Here is a 25,361-nt window from a genome sequence, read left to right as displayed (position 1 = left end):
GGAAACGGGTTTGGGATACATTTACAAACAAATTACAAAAAACCCAAAATCTAAATACGAATTGACGTCCCAGAACGACCTCTTTTATGACTTTGTAGCTTTCGAATGCTCTCCCACTTCAACTAGTAGNTTACTTTTATATTATTATTTTATGTTTGAGTTCCTTTATTTTATTTTATTTATAGTTTTAATGTAAAATATAAATGGAAATATACTACCTAAGAAAATTGATGGGTGTTGAGGATTATTGAGGATTATCTCTTTTTAAAAGATTCGTTAATAAAAAATTTTAATATCCAAAACTTATATCGATTGTGCAACAAGTGAGGTAAGTTTATTTATTCTTGTGTCGCCTACGACTAAACGACATATGCTCGAGGCTCTGATCCTGGTTCACGAATAAAGTTTTAGAAAATGGGGCAGAGAGATTTCGGAAGAGAGTTTTGAAAAGGTTTATTCGTTCTTGTGTCGCCTACGACCAAGCGACGTATGCTCGAGGCTCTAACCCTAGTTAAAGAAAGTTTTAGAAAATGGGGTAGAGAGATTTCNAGCCAGTTTGTGTCGGGTATCATTGATTTCAACACGAAAGTACTTTTTAATATTAAACTTTGCAAATCGTCTCTTGCAATACAATATGTTAAATACTTTTCATTTATATTCATACCTATTATCGAACCAAATCAGCTCGTACACATTTTTAGGTCACCACTGATTTAGTGTTGACTTAGATGTAGGGGCGGATAGACTTAAAGTCCGAGACCCCTCATTTTTTTTATTCTATATACAATATTAATTATATATATATATATATATATATATATATATATATATATATATAAAGACAAAGCAAAATTTTGGTTTATTTAAAAAAAAAAAAACAATTGTTGGCGCACGCGCTCTTTGCCCACCCGACCCTTACACTTTTATGTTCTTTTTTTTTTGGTAATAAATTAATGAAAAACCTTCCTTTTAAATTACTTTTATATTATTATTTTATGTTTGAGTTCCTTTATTTTATTTTATTTATAGTTTTAATGTAAAATATAAATGGAAATATACTACCTAAGAAAATTGATGGGTGTTGAGGATTATTGAGGATTATCTCTTTTTAAAAGATTCGTTAATAAAAAATTTTAATATCCAAAACTTATATCGATTGTGCAACAAGTGAGGTAAGTTTATTTATTCTTGTGTCGCCTACGACTAAACGACATATGCTCGAGGCTCTGATCCTGGTTCACGAATAAAGTTTTAGAAAATGGGGCAGAGAGATTTCGGAAGAGAGTTTTGAAAAGGTTTATTCGTTCTTGTGTCGCCTACGACCAAGCGACGTATGCTCGAGGCTCTAACCCTAGTTAAAGAAAGTTTTAGAAAATGGGGTAGAGAGATTTCGGAAGAGAGTTTTGAAAGCAAGATTTGAGAAACGTATGCTCGAGGCTCTAACCTTAGTTAAAGAAAGTTTTAGAAAATGGGGCAGAGAGATTTCGGAAGAGAGTTTTGAAAGAAAGATTTGAGAAACGTATGCTCGAGGCTCTAACCCTAGTTAAAGAAAGTTTTAGAAAATGGGGCCTAACCCTAGTTAAAGAAAGTTTTAGAAAATGGGGCCTAACCTAGTTAAAGAAAGTTTTAGAAAATGGGGCCTAACCTAGTTAAAGAAAGTTTTAGAAAATGGGGTCTAACCCTAGTTAAAGAAAGTTTTAGAAAATGGGGCAAGAGAGATTTCGGAAGAGAGTTTTGAAAGCAAGATTTGAGAAATGTATGCTCGGGGCTCTAACCCTAGTTAAAGAAAGTTTTAGAAAATGGGGTAGAGAGACTGGTGTTATATGAGAATGTAAGCAAAAGGCGACGACAAAGGCACTATTGGGTAGGGAGAAGTATACCACAAGACAAACCACGCTCAGAGGGACTCAAACCCACAATCGTCTGATTAGAAGTCAGACGCCTTATCCATTAGGCCATGAGCGCTTGCCCTCCATGATGCTTGAATAAATGGTAGCTACACAAACAAACCGAAGCTACTTTCGAGTGAGAGTGATTATGAAGATAGGATAATTGAGCAATACTTTAAAAATTAAAGTTATTACTTATATCAACAAGGTGTACCTACTCCTCGTTAACTTCGTTACAAGAACTCTAAAGATGTGATAAGAACACCCTTGAAAATAATAATTTATTCAAAATCGAGAGAGAATTTGATGAAAAATATATCAATAATTTAAGCAAGAGGGTTAGAATATTGATTACAACAAAAATGAATTACTCTTAAAAAGAAACAACAGATCTCACTTAACTCATGACGTTTATAGTCTTAAATTCGAACTCTTATTTTATCAGGGATCATGGCCTCAATAGAACCTAACCAATTCGTTACGAGATTTTAAATCTAACAAAGGATACACTATTTTCTCTTGGCTTCTATTCTAAAAACGTTTCATAAAGAACAACTTAATTTGTGTTGTTCATGTGGAGGTTCATTGATCCTATCTTTGATATCAGAGCCATGCCAATCATCAAGTGTCATACAAAGAAGTTGTTAGACACGAAATTTGTGTTGTTTAACGCGTTTTTTTTTTCCTTGTGATAAACATGAGCAATGATTTGCAACTTTAGTTGGGCAAATTTGTGTTCGTATTTTCATGTTGTTTCGCTTATGAAATATATCTTCTGAACTTGGTCTGACTCGTCATTGTTACAACATTAGTTGTAGTTGATAAAGATGGTTACATACTGAGCAAATACGTTTTACGTACATTTCATCTTATGATCGATTAGAAAATTTGATATAGTTTATATGCATCACAGTTAATTCCGCAACAAAATTACAAGCTTTTATGTTCATTCTTTTGTGTTGGAATGGAAGAAACTTTAATAAGTTGAATAAATCTTACATCTTATGACTATTTTCCTAAACTTCCTCGAGTTGTCCAAAAAAAACGAACTCAAATATAAGTCAAGCTCAAGTCAAGCTTATTGACTCATAATCTTTCCGTAAGCTTGACTTTACTCGAGATTCTTCACTCCGAACAACTTCTGAATCTCTGAAAATTTAATATATACTAGGGCTTTGGTGAGAATATTTACCCATTTCTCTCTATTGTCAATCTTTGTATCTAATCCACCCCGTCTTCTTCCAAAGAAATTTTAACTTTGCAACCGGCAATTTCTTCGACTCTTCTCTTCTAAGTCTTCTAAGTACGATTTCATCATGTAGAAATTTTTTGCAAGGTACTATTCGGTCTTTCAATTTTGCTTTCTATCAATACAAGTTCTTCATAATTTTTTTTGGGATATCATCCGTCTCAAGCAAGTTGGATGAACCAATTGGGTATTCGATAGAGCGAGCATGAACAAGTTGGTAATTGTCACCCTTGTTATCATTGGATTGTTGTTTCTTTTTAGGCTTGCCTCTAGGCCTCTTTAGTTGAGATGACAAGTTCAGTGTCCATTTTTTCTTACGTCTTAGTGGTATTCCTCAAGACCTCCTTGGTTGAGATGATAAGTTTGATGAAGTCACAACATTTTTTTCTTAGTTCATTGATTTCAGTGTCATGTACTAAGAACTGTATATGTGTGAGCCCAATAAACTTGACTTAGTAGAACAAGTTACTAACTTACGAAGAAATTTAGAAGAATTGTCAGTAGTTTTCAAATTGTGGACCAAATTTCGTGAGATAATTAGGAAGATTGTGAGTGACTTTTAACTTGAGAAAGTTTAGGAAACTTGTTAGTGTTTTTTCCACTCTAAATACGGATCAGAAACAAAGAGAATTGAAAAGCATAAGTGTTTAAAGTTTTTTTGTTCTAAGAAACTCTCCCCTTAAAGTTGTTCTTTTTGCTTCTTTTATTTGTTTCGGTATATTTCGATTGTTGGTCATATCTAACATTTGGTATTAGAGCCAAGATGCTAAAACAAATGTTGTCATCACACAAAGTCGTTGGAAGAGATATGACAACGATAAAGAGCAGAAAGGAGGGGAGTGTAACACTCCAATACCTATTACTCACAAAGAGTAACTACGCAGCATAGTTGATAAAGATGCTAACTTACAGGCACAAGGCGTGTGGAACGTCATCAAACATGGCAACGTTGAGGAGCGTAAGAGCAGGATGGCTCTTGCAGCCATCTACTAAGCGATGGCAAAGGACGTCTTTCTCATGTTGGCAGAGAAAGACTTGATAAAGGTAGCGTAGGAGACGCAGGAAACACAACATGCGGGTGAAATGTGTCAAAGAAGCAAATATGTAGACCAACCTTAAAATGTGAGTTCATGGTTATCTGCATGAAGGGCGGTGAGTCAATAGACGACTTTTCCATGAAGTTGACGATGATCGTCTGCAACATCTATTCGTTAGGCGACAAGGTGGAGGAGATCTCTGTTGTTCAGAAGTTCTTCCGAGCTGTCCCTCCGAGATTTGTTCAGATTGTTACCTATATTGAGCAATCCGATGACCTTAATAACATGTCGGTTGAGGAAGTTGTTGGTCGTCTTAAGGTCCATGAGTTGAGACTTCGTGGCTACAATGATAGAGAGGAGGAGAAACATCTCTGACTGCACATGAGGGGTGGCTCGCATGGGCGAAAAGGAAAGATACGACCGATTCTTCCTTTTCCGGTATGAATGGTCTTGGCGGCCACAACAAGGGAAGTTGAGGTCGTGGCTGCGGACGTGGTGGCAGAGGAGTTCGTGACAATATCTCACAAGTTCATGACAAAGCCAACCCTTTGAAGGACAAGAGTATGATAACGTGTTACTTTTATGAAAAATACGGGCACTATGTGGTAGAGTGCCGCAAGAAGAAGTGCGATGAAGAGGCAAACCTCACACTCACGCAAGATGAAGAGCTCACACTGATGTTGGCCAAGAAAATGTCCAACCTATTGATGCTCAACAAAGAAATGGTTATGGCTAACCTTCTCACAAAAGAAGAAGACCGTGTGGAGACCAACATGTGGTACCTAGACAATGGAGCAAGCAACCACATGACAAAAAATCAAACAAAATTCAAGGAGCTTGATGAATAGCTCATTGGAAACGTGAAGTTTGGCGATGGATCAATTGTACCGATCCAAGGCAAAGGATCCATCTTGTTCCAATGCAAGAATGGCAATTAGCGTCTACTGATCAAGGTATTTATAACCCATACTTGAAGAGTAATATTATTAATCTTGGTCAGATTACGGAAGAAGGAAGCAAAATGGAGTTAGCTAGCTCGTTCCTCAAGATGTTTAACAAAAACGGAGCCTTATTGATGAAGGTAAAACGGTCGCATAACCGACCATACAAGATATTATTGGAGACCAACCAGCCCACCTCTCTATTGATGGCACTCGTAGACCTAGCTTCGCTATGACATGCAAGACTTGGGCATGTGAACTTTCAGACGCTTAAAATGACGAGAGAGAAGAAGATGGCTATAGGGCTATCCAAAATCATACACCCAAACTAGCTATGTGAAAGTTGCCTAGTCTCTAAACGAGCAAGATTGTTGTTCCCAACTCGAACTAGTTTACATGCTGAGCGACCACTGCAACTGTTTCATGCATATTTATATGGCTCAATCACTCCATCATCAATGACTAGTAACAAATATGTGGGTGTACATGATCTGAGAAAAAGGAGACGTATTATGTACGTTCAAGAAGTTCAAAAGACTTATTGAAAAAATTAACTATCTAATATATATAAAATTATATGAAATGTTTTTTAGCAGCGTTTTTTAATACTATAATAAATTTAAAAAATGCTATGATATTTAAATACTTGATTTTTCGACTTTTTCCATAGCATTATCGACTTTCAATAACATCGTCAACCACCATTTCAAAATTTCTATAGAAAGCCTATGATATCGTTTGTTTAACATTATCATTAAAGTTTATAATTTAACTAATTATTTGTATCGAAAATTTATGTTTTTCATTTTATTTTCACCAGTTTTCTGTTCGAACGTACACTCAGAATTGTACGACAGCTCCAATCCATTTAGGGAATTATCATTGTTGGGTCGAACAAAATGGCTGCAATCAAATTCAAATTACCAACAAGATTATCAATGAATGCATATTGAAAAATCATTATAATTTGGAACACCTCTCGACTCGAGGAGATAGGAAATTCAAACTATTACCTCTACACTGCGTTTATAAAAAATTATCAAAGTACTTTCAATACACATCTCATTCTCTTACCTTTCATTCTCACCATGGCCACTATTAGCGGCCACTACGGTGAGATCCCACATCGATTGGAGAGGGAAACGAAGACGCTAGGCCCTGGAGGGAGGTGGATTGTGAAATCTCACATCAGCTAATATCGGCTAGCGGTAGACTTGGGCTGCTACAACCGCCCACCTTCACCTACCCGTCCTTTATACAACTGTCGTTGGAGATGTAATTGGTCTCCCTTTCAAGATAAGAATAAGATTAATCTTTGAAAGCTCCTTTATAGCCAACTTGACTTTCAGATTTTTTCCAATTTGTAAACTGTCACAATATCTGAAGCAACCCTCAGTCTAATCTAAAAATGGTCACAAGACTTTGATGTATCAATAGGAAGATTCAAATGTGATCACTTTCAGTGATGGAATTCACTAACAGAGAGTAAACTAGTCAATGGTATCTTTTTCTTTCCTTTTCCCCTATTTCATTTCCACTTATTTGACTGAACCGTTTACACAATTTTAGACAACGGCCTAAGCCCACCGTTAACAGATATTATCTTCTTTGGGCTTTCCCTTTCGGGCTTCCTCTCAAGGTTTTCAAAAAACATCTATTAGAGAGAGGTTTCCACACCCTTGGGAGCCCCAGCGTTCTCGCTGGTACACTGTCAGGTGCCTGGTTCTGATACCATTTGTAACAGCCCAAGCCTATCACTAACAAATATTGTGTCTTTGGGCTTATCTACTAGGGAGAGGTTTCAACACCCTTATAAGAAAAATCTTCGTTCCCTTCTCCAACCAATGTGGGATCTTACAATCCACCTCCTTGGGAGCCCCCAGCGTCCTCGCAGGCACACTGCCTGGTGTCTGGTGTTTGGCTCTAATACCATTTATAACAGCCCAAGCCCACCGCTAGCAAATATTGTCCTCTTTAGGTTTTCCTTTTCGAGATTCCCCTCAAGGTTTTTAAAACGCGTCTGCTAGGAAGAGATTTTCACACTCTTATAAAGAATGTTTCATTCTCCTCCCAATAATGGGGATCTCACAAAAAATACATGGCAGAATATTGAATTTCTATGTAATGACCTATGAGGATGAATGATAGGAAATGAGGATGAATGATAAGAAGATTAAGAAAACATAACTTAATGAACAAAAGAAACTTAATGAGAAAATTAGCAAAGGAGTAAGTATTACTTTTACTGAAAATTGAAAGTACTCTCTGAGAATTGTATTACAACACATACCTAACAGATGAACTTCTAGGACCCCTGAGTTTTGTTCTACACTACCAAAACTCGGGAAAAATCGACATCCCTACCCCCACCGTCCGTCCCTCCCTCCCTCCTGTTCTCAGCCGAGGAAATGTAACACAAATTACTCTGATAGAATCAGCAAAAACTGTTGACTTAGCAACAAGATTCAGCATAAGAAAATGGAGAAAAAACTGTATGGGACAAATCAAATCCCAAAATTGTTAGAAGTATCCTAAGATATTCTCAAACGAAATGATGAGTAGGGTAATCATACTCATATCCATTGTAGTCATAATAAAGCCTCTCCCCTTTAGCAATATCCTGAATAGCAACCAAAATGACCCGGCATTCGCCGTTAATATTGTATCTCACACATTTACAGTTCTGTTTCTTCTTACCTTCTCTGCACAAAAATGGAATTTATGTTTTGAGCATCATGAATTTGATTCTCACAAATATTAGAAAAAGTAAAAGAGGAAACAAACTAAACATACGATTAAAGTTTTAAGAAACTAGTTCTTAGTTAGCTATCATAATATGGCCATGAGGTGCACTACTTAGATACGTGCATGTAGACAAAGCTGATATGATTTAATAATTAGATACATTTGTAAAATGTGATAGACTTCGCCAACTTACGGAGAATGATTATTTATTCCATTAATAAACCGAGCGATGTTTCCACGTCTGTCGGGGCAGATGACAAGACTCCTAGATGGATCTTTTGCTGAAAGAAGGGTCATCATACTATCACAATCATCGTGTTCACGGTTTTTAAGATAATCCACATCACCAGTATATTCGGCAATAAACGTCATATCCTTAATTTGATCATCCGCTTCTACCGTAAAACTACATCATAAATTATGTGTGGACTTAATATAGATGTTGGAAGCAAATTGCAATATGGTCAAATAGTTAAAGATAAAGTTACCCTTCACATGAATCAAAAACAACCAAAAGGGGAGGGCATTCGCCTCTTCTGCTCATGGCTCTGCAGAGTTCCAAGGTCTCAGTATCCTCTTTGGAAAGAACCTAAAATAGAAGGCAGGTAACATAATCTATGACCATTCCACTATTAACAACAAAAAAGATTCCAACTAGAAAATGTTTTCAAATGGTTCCAAGTTTTTAAACCTGCATTCCACCATCTTCAAACTCTGCCTGGTTAGCAGATCTTGATGCCATGCCCGGCACGTAAGTCAAACCATCACTAAACTCCATTTTCAATGTTGTTAAAGCAGTAGCAAGTGAACCCATCTGTTTCAATCTGCGATCAGGATCTTCACTTGGACGAAATGGTAGTAATCTTCTCCTTTTCTTCTGCCACACCAATGGCCGTAATCGTCTCCTACGCTTTATAGCTTCAGTTCATAATGCCATTTGTATAATATTAAAACTATGAATCCATGAATAACTTTTGATGCAAGGAATATTAAAAGAAAATCGTCCAACATGAACTGATCAGTTCAGGAACAAACACCTATAGTATAGAAAAGTTTCAGCAGAGAACATAGAAGAACTAAATTTTAATGCCAAATGGTCTCAAATCCAGAAAATCTCATAGAATACCAAGATGAAATGATCACCTCAAGAACACATTTGGTATAGAGAAGTTTCAAGAGAAAACCTCTAGATGATTTACTGCTGTCAAATGGTCTTCATAAAAAAGAAAAAAATCGTTGGAGATTAGTGAAATTACAAATAATTCAGGAATTTTTTTTTTAGTTTGACAATACATGAGAGTAGGATTCAAATCTCTGACTTTTTGGTTGAAACTGTAATGCCTAAACATATCTCATAAGATATGTGTGAGATCCCACCTCGGTTGGGGAGGAGAACGAAATATTCTTTATAAGGGTGTGGAAACCTCTCTCTAGCAGATGCGTCAACCTTGAGGGGAAGCTCGAAAGGAGAAGCCCAAGGAGGACAATATCTGCTAGCGGTGAGCTTGAGTTGTTATAAATGGTAAGAGAGCCAAACACAGGGTAATGTGTCAACGAGGAGGCTAAGCCCCGAAGAGGGGTGGACACGAGACAATGTGCCAGCTAGGACGCTGGGCCTCGAAGGGGGTGGATTGGGGGAGTCCCATATTGATTGGCGAGGGGAACGAGTGTCAACGAGAATGTTAGGCTCTAAAGGGAAGTGGATTGTGAGATCCCACATCGGTTGGGGAGGAGAACGAAATATTCTTTATAAGGGTGTGGAAACCTCCTTCCTAGTAGATGCGTTTTAAAAACCTTGAGGGGAAGCCTGAAAAGGAAAACCCAAATAAAACAATATTTGCTAGCGGCTTGGATTGTTACAGTATGTTGTCACATATATGCTCAGTAATATCTATAAATGTTCTTACAAAATCAAGCATGGTTGTCAAATATATGATATGAGTATGACATCCCAAATATATATCATAAGATTTTATTTGTACTTTCCGTAATTATCTTATCTGAAATGCTAGCTCCCACACACATCTTATAAAGCATAAACATTTAGCATGTATCCTTATCAAGCAACTAGATTTCAAGAAACCACAAGAATTATGTTAACTCCTTGATAGGTAAAGGCTCATTGATGTCCACTAAGAATTTATATGCCTCACAACTCGATCATTTAATGAAGTATAAGGAAAAATATGAGATGGTTTTTCTTCTCTTTCGATTTCATCAGGATATCATAGAATTTCACTTCAAGAATCACATCTGTAGCAGTAAACTAAACAGCTAAAATTGGTTGAGAAGGAATAATGTATACATCAAGTATGATAATTAAGCAGATTTGTATAAAGCATATCATAACATTGGCCCACATTATTGAAAATAAAAACTCATTTGCCAGTAGTTCCACTATGTTATATAAATGCTTGAAATTCTAAAGCATTTTCTGAGGACAATAGCATAAAATATAAGAATGAATACCAGAAGGGCCACGATCATGACCAAGATTATGAGGCAGACATAATATGATATCAATTTTGAATACTGTAGTGAAGAATTTACCTTGAGCAGACAGATATGGGGCTTCTTCGTCATTACATTTCTGAATTCTGAAAAAATCGATAATCTTCTTCTGAGAAAAGCCTACAAGCGAAACAAAAAGAATGATGAAAGGAATCGGAACAACACAATGACATTCCGAAAATTACAAACTCCAAGAAATTCACAGAAAATGGGAGAATCAACGAATTCGTGAGCATCCTTACTTCTTACTCTTCTTTGGCCACAGCATTTGGGGCAAAGCCAGGATCCAATCGGGACCCTAACGACGATCGGACTAACACATTTCATATGAAACCCCTTGTCGCATTTGTCGCACAACAGCAGCTCATCATCCCGGTCGCCGGAGCCACATTCCTCGCACCTGACGTCATCGTAATCGTCCCGTTCGAGAACCACATGCTTGGCCTTGGCCATTACCTCCGCCATTGGCTTCAGCTTCCTCGGCGGAGGGGATGTGGATGAAGGTCGGTGCGGAGCGTGTGTCCGACGGAGCGAGGCGCTGCAGCGGATAAGGCGCTGGGAGGAGGCGGCGGTGGCGGAGGAGGAGGAGAAAGCCGGAGTCATGAGGAAGAGGAGAGATTCACAATAGGCAGAATTGGGAGAGGATAAAAGGTGGAAGGGAGGAGAACGGATTGGTGTAGGGAGCTCTGGTGTGGGTGTGCAGAGAGGTGCATGGAGGAAGACGATAATGGCGGAATTTGTTAGCTCTCTGTCTTCCCGAAATGGCCTCTACGGCGAAAGGGGAGTGCCCGCAACGTTGCGCTGAGGTGGAACACTTCCATTGGATTGCTCTATTATACGCCTTGTGGTGCGCACGGAATTTGATGCCCAAATCAACAACCCGGCCTTATTCCGGTTCGACTCAACCAACTTGAAACAATTCGAGTAGAGTTTACGACCCGACTCAACCCGACTCAACCCAACTCAACTCTCTATTTTTAAGTTCCGTTAAATTACGTCAACTCAACCTGCTTGAAATAAGTCGAGTAGAGTTTTCTATCCAACTCAATCTTCTATTTTCAAGTTCGGTTAGGTTGTGTCAACCTACCCACCTGAAATAACTCGGGTGGAGTTTACGACCCAATTTAACCCTCTATTTCTAAGTTCGGTTAGGTTGTGTCAACTAACTCGAGTAGAGTTTACGACCCAATTCAACCCTCTATTTCTAAGCTCGGTTAGATTGTGTCAACCCAACCAACCTGAAATAACTCGAGTAAAGCCTACGACCCAACCCAACTATCTATTTTCAAGTTCGGTTAGGTTGTGGGTTCTTTGTTTTTTTTTTAATTATTTAAAAAACCATACTTACGTACATATTGCATTAATAAATAAAATTTCAAAAAATTCAAATATCAAACATTTACGAGTTACAACGCATCCGTTATGAACGTGAAATATTCTTAAGTTTTGGGTTCGGTTGTAATTTTATTTTCGTGTTGGTTGGGTTGACCTAACTAAAAAATATCAACTCACTCACTAAACTGAATTTTTTTTATTTTTCAAAAATTAAATTTATCAGATAATTTTGAATAATTCATTAGAATAAGTCTTCTGGTTTTACAGGACGTGTGTTTCTTATATTTAATTGACAGTTGTTGAATATCAGCCAAGTAATTTATAAGCAACTATTTTCTATTATGACATTTTGGTATGAGAGCGTATCATAGGCTCGATAAAGCCTAAAGAGCGATGGCAATAAAAAAAATATGCTTGTGCAACTTTTAATTCCGAAATTCGATAGTTACTAAGTTCACTAGGCAATGCTGATGGAAAATTTTCGACAATCAATAGAATATTAGAGTTTGGTGGAAATAAGAACCTCAGTTGCACCTTTAAAAACGACATTAACAGATATGTAGCAGCATCAACTTGATGAACAAAAGCTTACGGACATGGAAACAAAGAATTATCTTTTTCAGGCATTGAATCGTTCCATTCTTGAAACGGTTCTCAAGAGAGACACATCCAACGATGTAACGACTCGAAATTTTCTACTTAATTTAAAGTCGCTACTGTATACGTACCATAAACATTGAATGCGGAAGACTTCATTTAAATTCCATAAAACATAACCTTTCTCTTAAAACACAGCAATGGACTTGCGAGTTTCAAAAACACCCTTAAAACGACACAACAAAAGGCTAAATAAAGTAAATAAACATTTAAATTAAAAACATCATATTCTAGCCTAAGTCTACGAAACTAAATACCACTACCCTGCATGTGTCATGATCTCGAATTGCAATGCCGTCGTCAGCCATACAGGAATGTCTTGCCTTAACCTGAAAAATGTAGTAGCAGATGGCTTGAGTATTTAAAGAAATACTCAGTAAGTGACCTCACTACTGATGGTTAAATACAAGAACATGTGAATGCAATGACGGGACCTATCCGTTCAATCTATTTTCCTACAGTACTATCCTAATGGGTAACTTGGATGTATACCATATACTCTACACACAGCCCATACGTGCGAGTATGGACTCACCAGTCAGTTCACACACTGTTGGGCCACTTTTCTTGTCGGACGAGCATATTCTGGGAGCTCCTTAGGCCAGACACCTGTTAGAACTAGTAACCTCCACGACAGCATTATGTAAAACAAAATGATAGTATCCCTGCAGGTAAAACTAAATGGGAACCTTTTTGTTTTCTGTCTGTAATTATTTTTGCAAAGAAGGAATTCTGATACTGCTTAAACCTTTCTTTTTATTTTTGTTTGCTACATTTTCAATTCAATTGGTTTTTATCCGGACTATCTTTCTAACATGTAAATTACTAAATAATTGGATAAAATAAAAGAAGATCTGAGATATAACTGGAAATCTCAAATCTCTCTCCCATATAAATCTTCTTCATCTCCTGTAAATCCATCTCCTATAAATATGATGCGAGGCATTTCTGTTTTCTCAAAAAAATATGTCATTTTTCATTTCAGTTTCATTCATCTGTAAATGTGAGGTGGGTTGAGGAGAGATTATCCGGAAAATGTATGACAGGAGGGATTATCGAGGAAATATAGACAGTGAAGTATTAATTTTTATTTGTTTATTTACCTATTCATTTTTGGGCTATTACAGACCATGTATGGAACTCTATAAGAATAAATATCAAGGTTGAATGTGAGCTCAATTACAGGCATTGAGGAAGGAATTTGAGACACTACACGTTACACGTGAGACGAGAGAGACTTACAACCTCTTATCGTGGGGGGGAACTTTTAATTTTTGGTGCTAAAAATGGGATAAGAATGCAACTTACAACCTCGTATTCACCTCAACAAAAGGGTGTCGTTGAATTAGTTTGAAATGATAATGAGGCCAATGTTGAAGAAGATGACGACCTTTACTTTTAGTGTGAACTATACCTTACTTTTAGTAGTGGAGATGATCACGTCCGCTATGAAGAAGCATAAAGGAATCAAATTTGGAGGAGAGACGTGAAAGAAAAAATTGAAGCTTTAGAAAGAAACAGAACATGGTATTTAACATAGATCTTCGAAACGAAGTGTGACGAGAAAGGAGATGTCAAGAAGCATAAAGCATGATTGGTGGTTCGAGGATATACTCAAGAACATGGATTAAACTACAAGGAGGTGTATTCTTCTTGTGAGAGTTTATGCTCAAAGTGGACAATATCATACCATTGTGGAGAGTCGTGATTCCAAATTTGGTATCAGAATCATGCCCTAAACATAGTCATGAAAATAGAATCCTCAAATATCAAACAAAGATTGTGAGCTTCGAAGGTGTAGTAAAAAAAATGACTAAAGTGTCGAATAAAGAGTGTACTTTGTTCGAGTGCTCCAGAGAAACGAGACGAGCTTCGATTAAGGGGGACTTTATATTCATGTTGGTTCGTGGGTTGACATTATTTTGGTCAAGTCAACTCGACCAACTCGAAAATAAAGTTACAACCCAAACCCTACCCTACCTTAACCGATGTTAGTAATATCTGATTTCTATTTAATATTTAAGTTTTATGAGATTCAGATATTAATGTAACATGCACGGTAAATAAAAATATATTTTTTAAAATAATAAAAAAAATACAACCCAACAACTCGGAACCCTATTTCAATGGTTCAATTCACCAATCGAACCAATTCAAAATTTAAAATTTTGGGTTAGCCCGAGCGAGAGAGACTTTAAAAAAATAAAATTAGAGTCAATGGGGAAAATAAAAAATTAATTTTGGTAGGGAGTTTCCACCTAATACAGTTTCCTTGGCATTTATGAAGTCAACAAATAGAAAGTCAAACAAACAATATTTTTGTCACAAAAATATAAATATAAAAAAACCAAAAATAAAAATATTATTTAATTCCCCCAACGATATTCCTCAACTATCCTCCAATTATTCAATACAAAACAGCCCCAAAATTGACCGAAATTCCCGATTTTCTCCGATCAATTTCCGATTCGCCTCCGCCAGATCTGCCATGAACCCGCCGGGATATCCCGCCGGCGGCAGCCCCAGAAAGAAGGAGATCCAGCTACAGGGTCCCCGTCCGCCGCAACTCCGCGTCAGTCAAGATTCCCGCAAAATCAAGAAGCCGCCGCCACACCCTCAACCGATTCCCCCAGCCGGACGCCCACCTCTCCCACCCGGCGCCGGCGCCACCCAATGGCCTCAGCCACTCATCATCTACGACATCTCCCCTAAAGTCATCCACGTCCCAGAGAACAACTTCATGTCCGTCGTCCAACGACTCACTGGACTCTCTTCCTCCGGCGCCGCCGCCCCCGACGGCGATCTCTCCCCAGCGGCGAGGCTGGCCGCAATCGAGAAAGCCAGTCCCCGACCGGAAAGAGAAAGAGAAATCGACGTTAGCGAGATGATGGATTTGGGGGAGATTTCGGTGGAGTTATGGCAAACCCCTGGAATCCTATCTCCGGCTCCGGCGAGTCTTGCTCCGATTCCGACAGGGTTTTTCTCGCCGGCGACTGAGCTTCAAAATTTGTCGTATTCGTTAATTCAGGAGCTGAGCCCTCATTGGCCAAGCCCTTCTGCTCTGTTTTCCCCAATTTCTTCACCAAATCTTTTCAACAATCTCTTTGATTTCTAGCTAAGTTTTTTTTTTTTTTTTTTTTTTTTTTTTTTTTTTTTTTTTTTTTTTTTTTTTTTTTTTTTTTTTTTTTTTTTTTTTTNTTTTTTTTTTTTTTTTTTTTTTTTCACGACATTTTTCCTTTTTGCCAATTCGTTAAATTACCTTAAAAAATGTAATTTTTGTTTTTTTTTAATAAATAAATACCATTTTTAACACCTCATTTATATTTGGTATTTCTAATTGTAGTATTAAAGAGATAAATTAAAATTTCTAATTATTTAATTTATATATATATATATATATATATATATATATATATTATGATATTAATTAGGGAATGGGATCCAAGGTTGACTATTTGTTAATTGCTATATGAATTAGATTTTTTTTTTTAAAAAAAAAAATTAATTTGGTCTAAAATATTGGTCTTTTATGTGTAGAATTGTTGACTTTTCGACATGCATGATATTTAATTAGTTTTATGATGTCTTTATTTTCAAATTACAATATCGCTAACGTAACGTCCTACGTCCTACTAAACTCTTATAAAATATCTTTTTTATTACGTGATCCGATGAATGTTTTTGGTAGGGATGTGTATCGATGAAGTTGAGTTGATTTTTTTTTTTTTTTTTTATTCACTTGAAATTTTGGGTTAGTTGGATTGGTGACCAAGCAACTCGAATAGAGTAACCATGGGTTGTCGGTTGGGTTCTCATCGAGTTTAAATATCAAATATTGTTAATTTTTATAATAATCTTAAAAGTAGAGTAGGGTTGAAACCCTCTTTTTTGGTTGGTCGGGTTGGCTCAACAAAAAAAACCTATCAACTCACGAGTCGATTGAAATTTGTAGTTCAATCGGAACGAGAAATTTATTTTAATCCAACTCAACTTTTATAATTTGAGCTGGGTACTTCAGGTTGGTTGGGTTATTGCTTCGTATGAACACCCCTAGTGTGAGATTTCACCTCGGTTGTTGATAAGGGTGTGGAAACCTCTCCCTAGTAGACGCGTTTTAAAACCGTGAGTATCAGAGCTAGGCACTGAGTGGTGTGCTAGTGAGAAAGCTGAGCTCCGAATGGGGTGATTGTGAGATCCCACATCAGTTGGAGACGGGAACGAAGCATTCTAAGAGTGAACCTCTCCATAGTCATTTTTTAAAAGGGTGTAAAAACCCCGTTTTAAAACCGTGAGAATGATGACTATACATAACGGGCCAAAAGTGGGATTTGAACCTATACCCTCTCACAAGGACTAGAACTTGAGTCTGACACCTTAGAACACTCGGCCATCATGACCTATAATCAAGAACTAATAGTAAATATATAACATTTTGAAAATCCAAGTAGATCTGAGTACCCTAATCCCTTGCCAACAGATGAAGATACGCTCAATGGAAACATTGTTGATGAGATAGAAAACGAGGATGTCATTATCTCTATGCATTATGAGGACTAAAACGTGTAGTCTACTACCTTCTAATGGAATTCTCTAGTAGTTGTTAACGAAACCTTCTTACCAAAACATGAAACACTACCAAAGAGACTGGAAAACCTTTCAAAAATAGTTTCCCATATTGATTTGTTAGTACGTAGCGTATGAAAAGAATTCATTAGTTGGGTTCGAATATATAAATAACTTAATAAGTTGAGTTGGTTCATGCGTTCTTTCCGTCGTAAAACAAACGTATCCATAGAGTTCAAGAATTATCAGCCCACACAGAGATGAAAAGGTTTTCGGTATAAGTCGTTATCAATTTTTAATTGGATAACTATCTTGTTAACCTTAGACTACTCAACCATCTTGACTTTTATTTTCTTCAAAATTTACTTTAAATATATATCGTTTTTAAATTCAGGCAAATTCGAGCTAGCAATAAGGAAGTATAATGACTTCAGGTTAAGCAGCTACATAAGTGGCTCTACTGTTGGTTCGGTTGGACGAATTGTATGATGTATGATGATATGTTATGCCCTATTGTGCTATATCAGGTTTATAAGCTATGCTATAATAAGATTATATCATATTGTAGAATTCTGTTTATGATATTGATAACCTGTGATGCATTAACCTCCATACACCAGCTATGTTAAGTACAAAAGATTTATGAGGAATTAAGTATGCATGATTTTTAGGTTCGTTATGTCATTAATGAATGAATGTTTGACTTGCATCATAACTTATGTCATGATTTTAAGCTATGGTGACTTCATGCAATTTTTTTTGTGTCATATGCATCGGGAGAATTCTCCATTATGATTAGTACGAATCCATACCTTACAAAATTTATGTTCGTCATGATATTATGCGGGTCCTTTCCCTCCGTGGTGTTCGGTAGCATGAGGGTGCACTAACCTGATGAGCCAGACTTAGAGGGTATGTAGTGAATCTATGTGCCGATGCGTAGACAGTGTGTAGGGAAGTACTACTCATCCAACCTTGTCCGAACAGGAAAAGAGTTTAAGGTCATGTCTTGATGTTTTTATAAAATGATAGGTCTCTCCATAATTTTGACCTCAACAATATCGTTACTAATAAAGTATTTTTTAAGATACTCAAGTCACATTCATGTCCGTTTGGTAACCCATAGGTTAGATAAGCTTGTTTTATTTTGTTTAAGCTCAAATCATTTATACTCCACTCTCTTATTCCATGACATTGTTGCTTTAAAGATTTTTTTTTATTTTTTTATTTTTAAAATGTTAAGTTAAAGATTTTTTTTATTTTTTTATTTTAAAAATGTTAAGACTATAATATAGGTTACAAAATATTTTAAATGAATGTTTCTGCACATGTTCTAACATGTAGTGACAACCTTATTTTTAATAAAGAAATAGGGTCGTTACAAAAAGTATGGATTGAATAAAGAAAATATGTGTATTTATTATGATCGATTAAATCGGTTATAATCTAAGATAGGTTACCATTTTTATTATGATCCATTAAATCGGTTACAATCTAAAATGATATTCCTTTGTTAACTCTTTTAAATTTGATGATTAATCGTTTTTTTTTTTTTTTTGTATGTAAAAATTGCACGTGTTATTTTCAAATTAAAATGAGGATACTAACGATAAATATATATTAAATTTAAAGATATTATCGAAACTTTTTAAATTTAAGCAATATTCTTTTGTTCTAAGCAAAAAGTACAAATTACAAAAAAGCCTAAAAAGAGAACATTTCACACTATCCTCTCCAACTGGTTGCTCTATTTTTTGCGTTTGAGAGGTCCAGTCTTGTAACCACACTTAGTTGGCTTCCCCCAGGGTGTGCGAGACCCTTTCCCAAAGCTCCCACTACTCTTGCTCCTACCCTCACCTCCTCCATGAGGATGATCCACCGGGTTCATCGCCACTCCTCGAACCACTGGTCGTCGACCCAACCACCTACTTTGCCCTGCCTTTCTCAGTTTTCGGGTTCCATGGCTTGGGTTAGACACCTGACCGATTGTCGCCCTGCACTTAGAGTCGATCAACTTCTCTGTACCTGATGGGAGTCTCACCAGGCAGTATCTTGACGTTGGCTCTTTTAATATCTTTGCACATGTTCCTGCTGCCCGCACGAGCTTCCCGCCTTGACCTGGATTCATCTCGATGTTGTGGATAATCGTACCAATGCGCATAGCAGAAAGTGGCATACAGCTTCCAATTTGTGAATTGATGTCAAGGGTAGCCATGTAATTTGTCATTCGTTCACGTAATGTCCGACCATATGTCCCAGCTATATCTGATAAGAATGACGTAAAAGTAATCTTAACATAATGACACTAGAAGAAAACATTCTTCAGTAATCTCTCATCTGTCCAGGTTTCTTCATTCTTCAGGTGATCATGTAGCAATAATAATAATTGAAAGCAAAAGAAAAAAAAAAGAAAGAAGATAATTATCGGTCTTTTCTGTTCCAAAAACTAGCTTATTTGAGTAAACTTAACACAGAGGACAACATTGAGTTGGAAGTACCTTGCTTTGACGTTGAATAGCTCAGTTCAGCCACTGTCTTTAGCAGGTGAAGATTAATTTCACTTATCTATTCACTGTCCTTACAATGGTAAGATTTGAAAACAGCTTTTCAAGACTTTCATTTTGGCATGGGTGTTTGATAAAAGCTTGAGAATAAATTCAACTTATGAGCTACGAACTTGAAGAAAAAAAGCTAAACTATGATGAAGAAATGCGGCCAAAGCTATTCTTTGGAGTATTTGGTCTGAAAGGAACCGAAGAAAAAAAAGATAGATGGGACTTTGGAAAGAATTTGCATATATTTTTTGAGATCCAGAAACAAAACATTCAAGTGTAGAAACCTCTACCTAACAGACGCGTTTTAAAACCATGAGGCTGACGGCGATACGTAACGAGCCAAAGCCGACAATATCTGCTAGTGATGAATTTAGACTGTTACAAATAGTATCAAAGCCAGACATCGGGCGGTGTGCCAGCGAGGATGCTGGCCCCAGAGGAGGTGGATTGTGGGATCCCACGTCAGTTGAAAAGGGAAACGAAACATTCCTTATAAGAGTGTGGAAACTTTTCTCTAACAAACACATTTTAAAATCATGAAACTGACCGCAATACATAGCGAGCCAAAGCAGTAGTAGGAAATTTGGGCTATCTGTCAAGTCCATTTTCATTCTACAAATGTAATCAATTTTATTTTTTTGGGGTAATGTTCAATTAATTGTTGATTAGTGGATGGGTTGTTTTTTTTTTTTGTTCTTCCATGGGGACTTTTCTTGCTAGCGTTAACTTGAAGAGATCCCTCTGCGTTTGGTTTTTCCTTTTTATTTGCATAGACTTAGTCCTTATGCTTTTAATGATATTATGGATAAGTTTTTGAGTAAAACATTTTATTAAAAATTAGATCAAAAAGCAACTTATGCATAAAATATGGACACTTCTGTAATTACAAGGTTTAAACCATATACAAAGAAGTAAAACAATGAAAAAAATAATAACAGAAAGTTTAGGAAATGAAGGCTCTTATCGGGAGATGGTAAGACTTTGTTTAATGAAACCAAAACCCAACAATTTTGGGCCAAAGACCCCCAAAAGAATCCATGGCTAAAAAGCACCAGGTGTGCACCTCACATAGAGGTGAAGCACAATTCTCTTGCTTGAGGGTGATTTATGCCAAGTCATACTTTAAATCATTGCAAGAATCCAAAGCCATATTATCTCAAGAATGTATCAATTTTTGTATAGCTTTCTCCTCCAAAAACATTAGGCTAAGCATAATTCATTTCATATATATTGTCATCCACATTTACAATCATCATTATTATTATTTTCTAAGGACAATTCGTACAAAAGACTATGGAAAAAGAGATCAACCTAAAGAAAAGGAGCCACCAGAACAGAAAAAGTTATTGCAGAAGCTGTATATTGAAAGGATGAAGAGTCTCGCTTAGGTGCCTTGCTTTGATCAATGGAAGTGGTCAATGTAGTAAAGGTCCATTTTACAGGTTCTTTGCTAATGAAATTTCTTATGTGGAAGGTTGGGTGGCTAAGGTCCAAGGAGCTGAATGAAGAGTCATGTTATTTTCTTTTTTTTTTTAAAAAAAAAAAAAAGGAGAAGAAAAAAAGAGTGATGCAGAAGATAAATAGATTCAAGTTTTGATTTTGAGTTATTAGCATCCAGATTCAGCTGGTTCAGTTAGTTTGTATGAAAGGGTTTGGTTTAGATCAACAAAAAGATGGAAAAGAAAGGCCAGAAAAAAGAAGGAAAGATTAGAAATGAAGAGGAGAAGCATGGTTGCAGATGGTGGGATGTTCTCTTGAGTTTTTAAGGGCTTAGCTTTCAAAGTTTTAATTATCTAGAGTGTAGTATCAAGATGATTTCAGAGGATGTATGCGTTGACGCTGGTCCTTTGCAGAAAATGGTGAAGTTGTGGCATTAAAGTGAGATCTGTTGAGGTCCTAAGTGGAAATAGACTAAAGGTAATGCAATATTCATGTAGTAGCCCAAGCCGAATACGTATTGCCATCAGCCTCACGATTTTAAAACGCATCTACTAGGGAAAGGTTTCCACACCCTTATAAGGAATGTTTCGTTCCCCCTTTCCAACAAATGTGGGATCTCACAATCTACCCCCCTTGGGAGCCCAACGTCCTCACTGGCATACCGCCAGGTGTCTGGCTGTAATACTATTTGTAAAAGCCCAAGCTCACCGCTCGCAGATATTGTTTGCTTTGGTCCGTTACGTATCACCGTTAGCCTCACGGTTGTAAAACGTGTTTGCTAGGCAGAGGTCTCCACACCCTTATAAGAAATACTTCGTTCCCCTCTCCAACCGACGTGGGATCTCACAATTCTAAAATTTTGAAGAAGCATCGAAAGGAAGCTGGGTTAATTCTCAATGGGTGATTCTTAAGTTGGAGATTGTCTTGTCTTCAAGCTTCATTGTCACAATAAGAAGAGTATTTTAGTAATTTTTAAGTGCTTAAGGCTTATGGGTGGGGTCTGCATTATTATTCTTTTTTATTGGAAACATGACATTACATTAGAACAGTGAATATACAAAAGAGGGGGGAAAGAACCAGCCCCCAAAGTTAAAGAAGATTACAGAAAAGCTCTTCAATTAGCCAAGAAATCCAAAAATAAATAGTTACAAGAGATTGTTAAGCCTACATCCATAAAAGAAGAGAAATTTTGGTCTTCTCCCACAAATATTCATTGGTTTCTTCCAATCCAAGTGCACCATAGAAAGTTCAAATAAAGTTGAGCCAAAAACATCGGCCTTGATTAATAAGAAGAGAAAAGGCTGCTGATTGAAAAGCAAGTGTAGAAAGTTAGAAAGCTCTAAAGAATTTCCGATGGTTTGAGCACATCCATGAGAGTCGAGCTTAACACCATTACAAAAAGAACCGAAATGAGCACGAGTAGAAAAGTTATCATTAACAAAAGGTGTGCTTATTAATAACAATTGGAAGGCCCCACTGCCCCTAGACTGATTTGTTCCACCTTTTGTTAGATTGTATGTATAGTTTCTTAGTTAAGAAGAGAAAAAAAAAACGAAGTGCAGAAAGGTTTTGTAGGCTTCAGTTAGAATATAAGGCTATTCAGCTTAGAATATAAGGCTATTCAGCATCAAAGACACGGTAATCCTCTCTACTAGCTTCACTGTAGTTTGCAATAGCTTACGCCATGAGGCTGTAGCCTTGGGTCGGAGTTCAGATGTTGCTATGGAAACTAAAGATTGTTGTTATTCATTGGTGAAGGAGAGAAAGATTAGTGATTAGCTTCACTGTAGTTTGCGATGGCTTACGCTATGACGGTTGAGCTTTGTGCGACACTTTGAGTGGTAGGGATGTCCTTTTTCTGTTTCGTTTGGTTTGTATTGATCTCAATAGGTCTGTTGGATGGTTTGAATTTTTCTTGTAAGTTTTTGTCTCTAGATTGGTTTTTTATTTGCTTCTTTTGGGAACCTTGTACAACTTTCTTCAGAGAAAATTCTGTTTCCTTGGAAGAAAACAAAAGTTACAGAGAAAGGGCTCCAAATTACAGTTGTGTTCTTCTTTATATAGCCAAGTGACCACCTAGAATTGTTGCTTCCCAGCACATGGAACATTCTAAAAGCCCTTTCCTAGTATAACAGTCAAAAGCTTATCATTTTCTCCCAATGGAAAAAACAATTTAACCCAAACAACAAAACAAAAGCGTTCAATTTCCTTAGAAGATGAAACCGTTAATTGACGAGAACCAATCAATCAATCAATCAATCAATCAATAAAACCCTTTCGGAGTTCAGAATTACACCAGAGATTCAGTACTTCGGACGTAACAAATGAAGAAAGTAACAAAAACCAAAAATGTACATTAACATTCTGCGATCCAGAGAATAAAAAGGAAGCAATCAAATCACAATACGCTTCACAATAGACAAACATTCCAACCAGAATGAAATCTTTGAACTCAAAATCAAATGACGAAGAAAGTAAACACAAAGAAAGCCGTAGAACTGAGAAGAAGGACTTACCAGAAACTAAGAGGTCGGCGTTCGGATCCTTATTGATCGGAGCTGAAATAGAACTTCTGGAAGAGAAACTCCTGAGGCCCCGAAGAGCAACCGAGGCCGCGGATTTCATAGCCATAATTCAAGGTACTTTGAGTTTCTTCATATAATCAAAACGAAATGTAAGGTTACAGAAATCACAGCCATGAAATCGAAAGCATAAGAATCTACACTTGCAATGAAGAAACGAAAGGGAAAGAAAATTAGAGAATAATACCTCAAAGAGATGAGATCGCGAAGAAAGCAAAGAAAAATACGACGGCCGGAGAGGGTTTTGTGGCTTTCGGCTGCCGCTGCTCGCCAGATCCAGAGACGAGGACTAGGAAGAAGTAATGGACTGAGTGAATGTTAGACCGGTTTTCTCTGGGTTTTTTACCAAACAGAAAACCGATCCGATTTTTTTCAAATACTTAAACAAAACCGGGTTTTTTTTTTTTTTTTTTTTTTTTAAATACAATTTTGTGTTTTGGAATAATTAATACATTTATTTGATATAAATTGAATTTTAAAAATTATGAAATAAGCCTAAAACTTAATTTAAAATTTTTCGGACTTATTTGGAAGGTTAAATTAAAATTCATATATTTATTAAAACTAATAAAAAATTTATTAAAGTATAAAAAATTAATACATTATTTATAAACTAGAATATAAACAAATTTTATAAATTTATTAGGGTAAATCTTTTATAATTAATATATATTATACCTTAAATTAAATTTTTTTAATTAGAAAAATTTAACATAGTGAATGGGGGAATATCTCAAAAGAGATATCTTTTTTAAATATAAATTAATTTATTTTAATATATTAGATATTAAAATCATTAATATTATATATAATATATTATATATTATATTTATTTAAATTATATTTAAATAGCATAAAATATTGTCATTCTAATTTCAAATATATTTTTTTTATATTTTAATTTGTCTATGATGCAAGAATTATTTTAATTCTATTAAATATTAGTTTTAACGCTTCATGCTACAGTGATGATCATATGATGTATGATGATGTTTTACAATGTGTTAATGATGACGATGCATGCTAAAGTGATGGTCATAGGTTGATGGTGATACGTAATGCGCCAAAGTGGACAATATCAGCTAGCGGTGGGCTTGAACTGTTACAAATGGTATTAGAGCTAGACACTAGGCAGTGTGCCAACGAAGATGCTGGCCCCCAAGGGGTGGATTGTGAGATCCCAGATCAGTTGGAAAAAAGATGAAACATTTCTTATTAGAAAGTGTGGAAACATCTCCCTAATAGACTGCCAGCGAGGATACTAGAAAACCTCTCTATAGTAGATGCATTTTAAAACGGTGAGACTGATGGCGATATGTAACGAGCCAAAGCAAACAACATTTACTAATGGTGGGCTCTCAATTATAAATAACTGGCTAGAGTAGCTTAGTTGATTAGAGCGTGTGTTATAATTTTTAGTTCTTTTTAGGGTAGCTTCGACTAGTTGAAAAAAGATACAACTTCAACCATATAATTAGCATCCAAATCATATTTTAATATTGACGTTGTCTTCTTCTTGATGATGTTGAACGCCACATTTCTGGATAGCGTCAACCGGATCAACCCTAAGGCTTATCGATCCTTGAGCTTCCACTACTTCGTGGTCATGGTATCCGGCTTTACCCCCAACAGGGGTTCGTGAAGATCTTTCTAGTAAAGATAATCTTCAATCTCCATCTTCCGTAAACTGAAATCGAATCCATCGAACTTCTCAATTCCAGTTTGTGAACTTTTTATCTTCACAGATCGTGGTGAATTTTGCCTAGCTCTGATACTAGTTGTTAGGATCGCACAACAATGCACACACTCGATCTAGATGAACACAAAGAAAAGGAAAGAGAAAATGCAAGGAGAACT

The 25,361-nt window shown here is 36.4% G+C and overlaps 3 protein-coding genes and 1 non-coding gene across 6 annotated transcripts; 1 reads left to right on the top strand and 3 right to left on the bottom strand.

The window, feature by feature from the left end:
- Positions 1-1,892: 1,892 nt before the first annotated feature.
- On the bottom strand, positions 1,893-1,965 carry TRNAR-UCU. The gene has a single exon. It is a non-coding gene; the product is annotated as a tRNA-Arg (tRNA).
- A 5,357-nt stretch (positions 1,966-7,322) lies between these two features.
- Positions 7,323-11,162, bottom strand: LOC111777127 (probable Histone-lysine N-methyltransferase ATXR5). 3 transcript variants are annotated; one of them, XM_023656586.1, is made up of 7 exons: positions 10,615-11,162; positions 10,412-10,492; positions 8,553-8,779; positions 8,350-8,450; positions 8,055-8,267; positions 7,690-7,818; positions 7,323-7,541 (listed from the first exon to the last, which is right to left on the bottom strand). In XM_023656586.1, exons 1-7 carry the CDS (start codon positions 10,973-10,975, stop codon positions 7,448-7,450), a joined length of 1,206 nt encoding a protein of 401 aa, XP_023512354.1. In that variant the 5' UTR covers positions 10,976-11,162; the 3' UTR covers positions 7,323-7,447. The 3 variants fall into 3 exon arrangements, with proteins under 3 accessions (XP_023512354.1, XP_023512355.1, XP_023512356.1); XM_023656587.1 differs by having other exon boundaries at positions 7,448-7,818; XM_023656588.1 differs by lacking the exon at positions 7,323-7,541 and having other exon boundaries at positions 7,724-7,813.
- A 3,594-nt stretch (positions 11,163-14,756) lies between these two features.
- On the top strand, positions 14,757-15,479 carry LOC111777161 (protein MKS1-like). Its single transcript, XM_023656627.1, has one exon. The coding sequence runs from the start codon at positions 14,853-14,855 to the stop codon at positions 15,477-15,479; it is 627 nt and encodes a 208-aa protein (XP_023512395.1). The 5' UTR covers positions 14,757-14,852.
- A 3,068-nt stretch (positions 15,480-18,547) lies between these two features.
- LOC111777160 (60S ribosomal protein L2, mitochondrial-like) lies at positions 18,548-23,820 on the bottom strand. Its single transcript, XM_023656626.1, has 3 exons — positions 23,692-23,820; positions 23,439-23,574; positions 18,548-19,192 (listed from the first exon to the last, which is right to left on the bottom strand). Exons 2-3 carry the CDS (start codon positions 23,551-23,553, stop codon positions 18,675-18,677), a joined length of 633 nt encoding a protein of 210 aa, XP_023512394.1. The 5' UTR covers positions 23,554-23,574; positions 23,692-23,820; the 3' UTR covers positions 18,548-18,674.
- Between the last annotated feature and the right edge of the window lie 1,541 nt (positions 23,821-25,361).

The sequence above is a fragment of the Cucurbita pepo genome, chromosome LG16 (assembly GCF_002806865.2).
Source record: "Cucurbita pepo subsp. pepo cultivar mu-cu-16 chromosome LG16, ASM280686v2, whole genome shotgun sequence".
Taxonomy (NCBI): Eukaryota; Viridiplantae; Streptophyta; class Magnoliopsida; order Cucurbitales; family Cucurbitaceae; genus Cucurbita; species Cucurbita pepo.
The sequence above is the reverse complement of the archived record's forward strand: the minus strand, read 5'-3'. Positions and strand labels throughout refer to the sequence as shown.

What these genes read in the sequence shown, in the direction of transcription:
- LOC111777127 (XM_023656586.1), bottom strand. Translation starts at nt 10,975, where the DNA reads ATGACTCCGGCTTTCTCCTCCTCCTCCGCCACCGCCGCCTCCTCCCAG. An exon ending in GGAATAAATAATCATTCTCC is followed by an intron (nt 7,819 to 8,054) that starts GTAAGTTGGCGA and finishes ATTTTTGTGCAG; the next exon opens with AGAAGGTAAGAAGAAACAGA. An exon ending in TATGACTACAATGGATATGA is followed by an intron (nt 7,542 to 7,689) that starts GTATGATTACCC and finishes TGATTCTATCAG; the next exon opens with AGTAATTTGTGTTACATTTC.
- LOC111777161 (XM_023656627.1), top strand. Translation starts at nt 14,853, where the DNA reads ATGAACCCGCCGGGATATCCCGCCGGCGGCAGCCCCAGAAAGAAGGAG.
- LOC111777160 (XM_023656626.1), bottom strand. Translation starts at nt 23,553, where the DNA reads ATGGCTATGAAATCCGCGGCCTCGGTTGCTCTTCGGGGCCTCAGGAGT. An exon ending in CGCCGACCTCTTAGTTTCTG is followed by an intron (nt 19,193 to 23,438) that starts GTAAGTCCTTCT and finishes CATTCTTATCAG; the next exon opens with ATATAGCTGGGACATATGGT.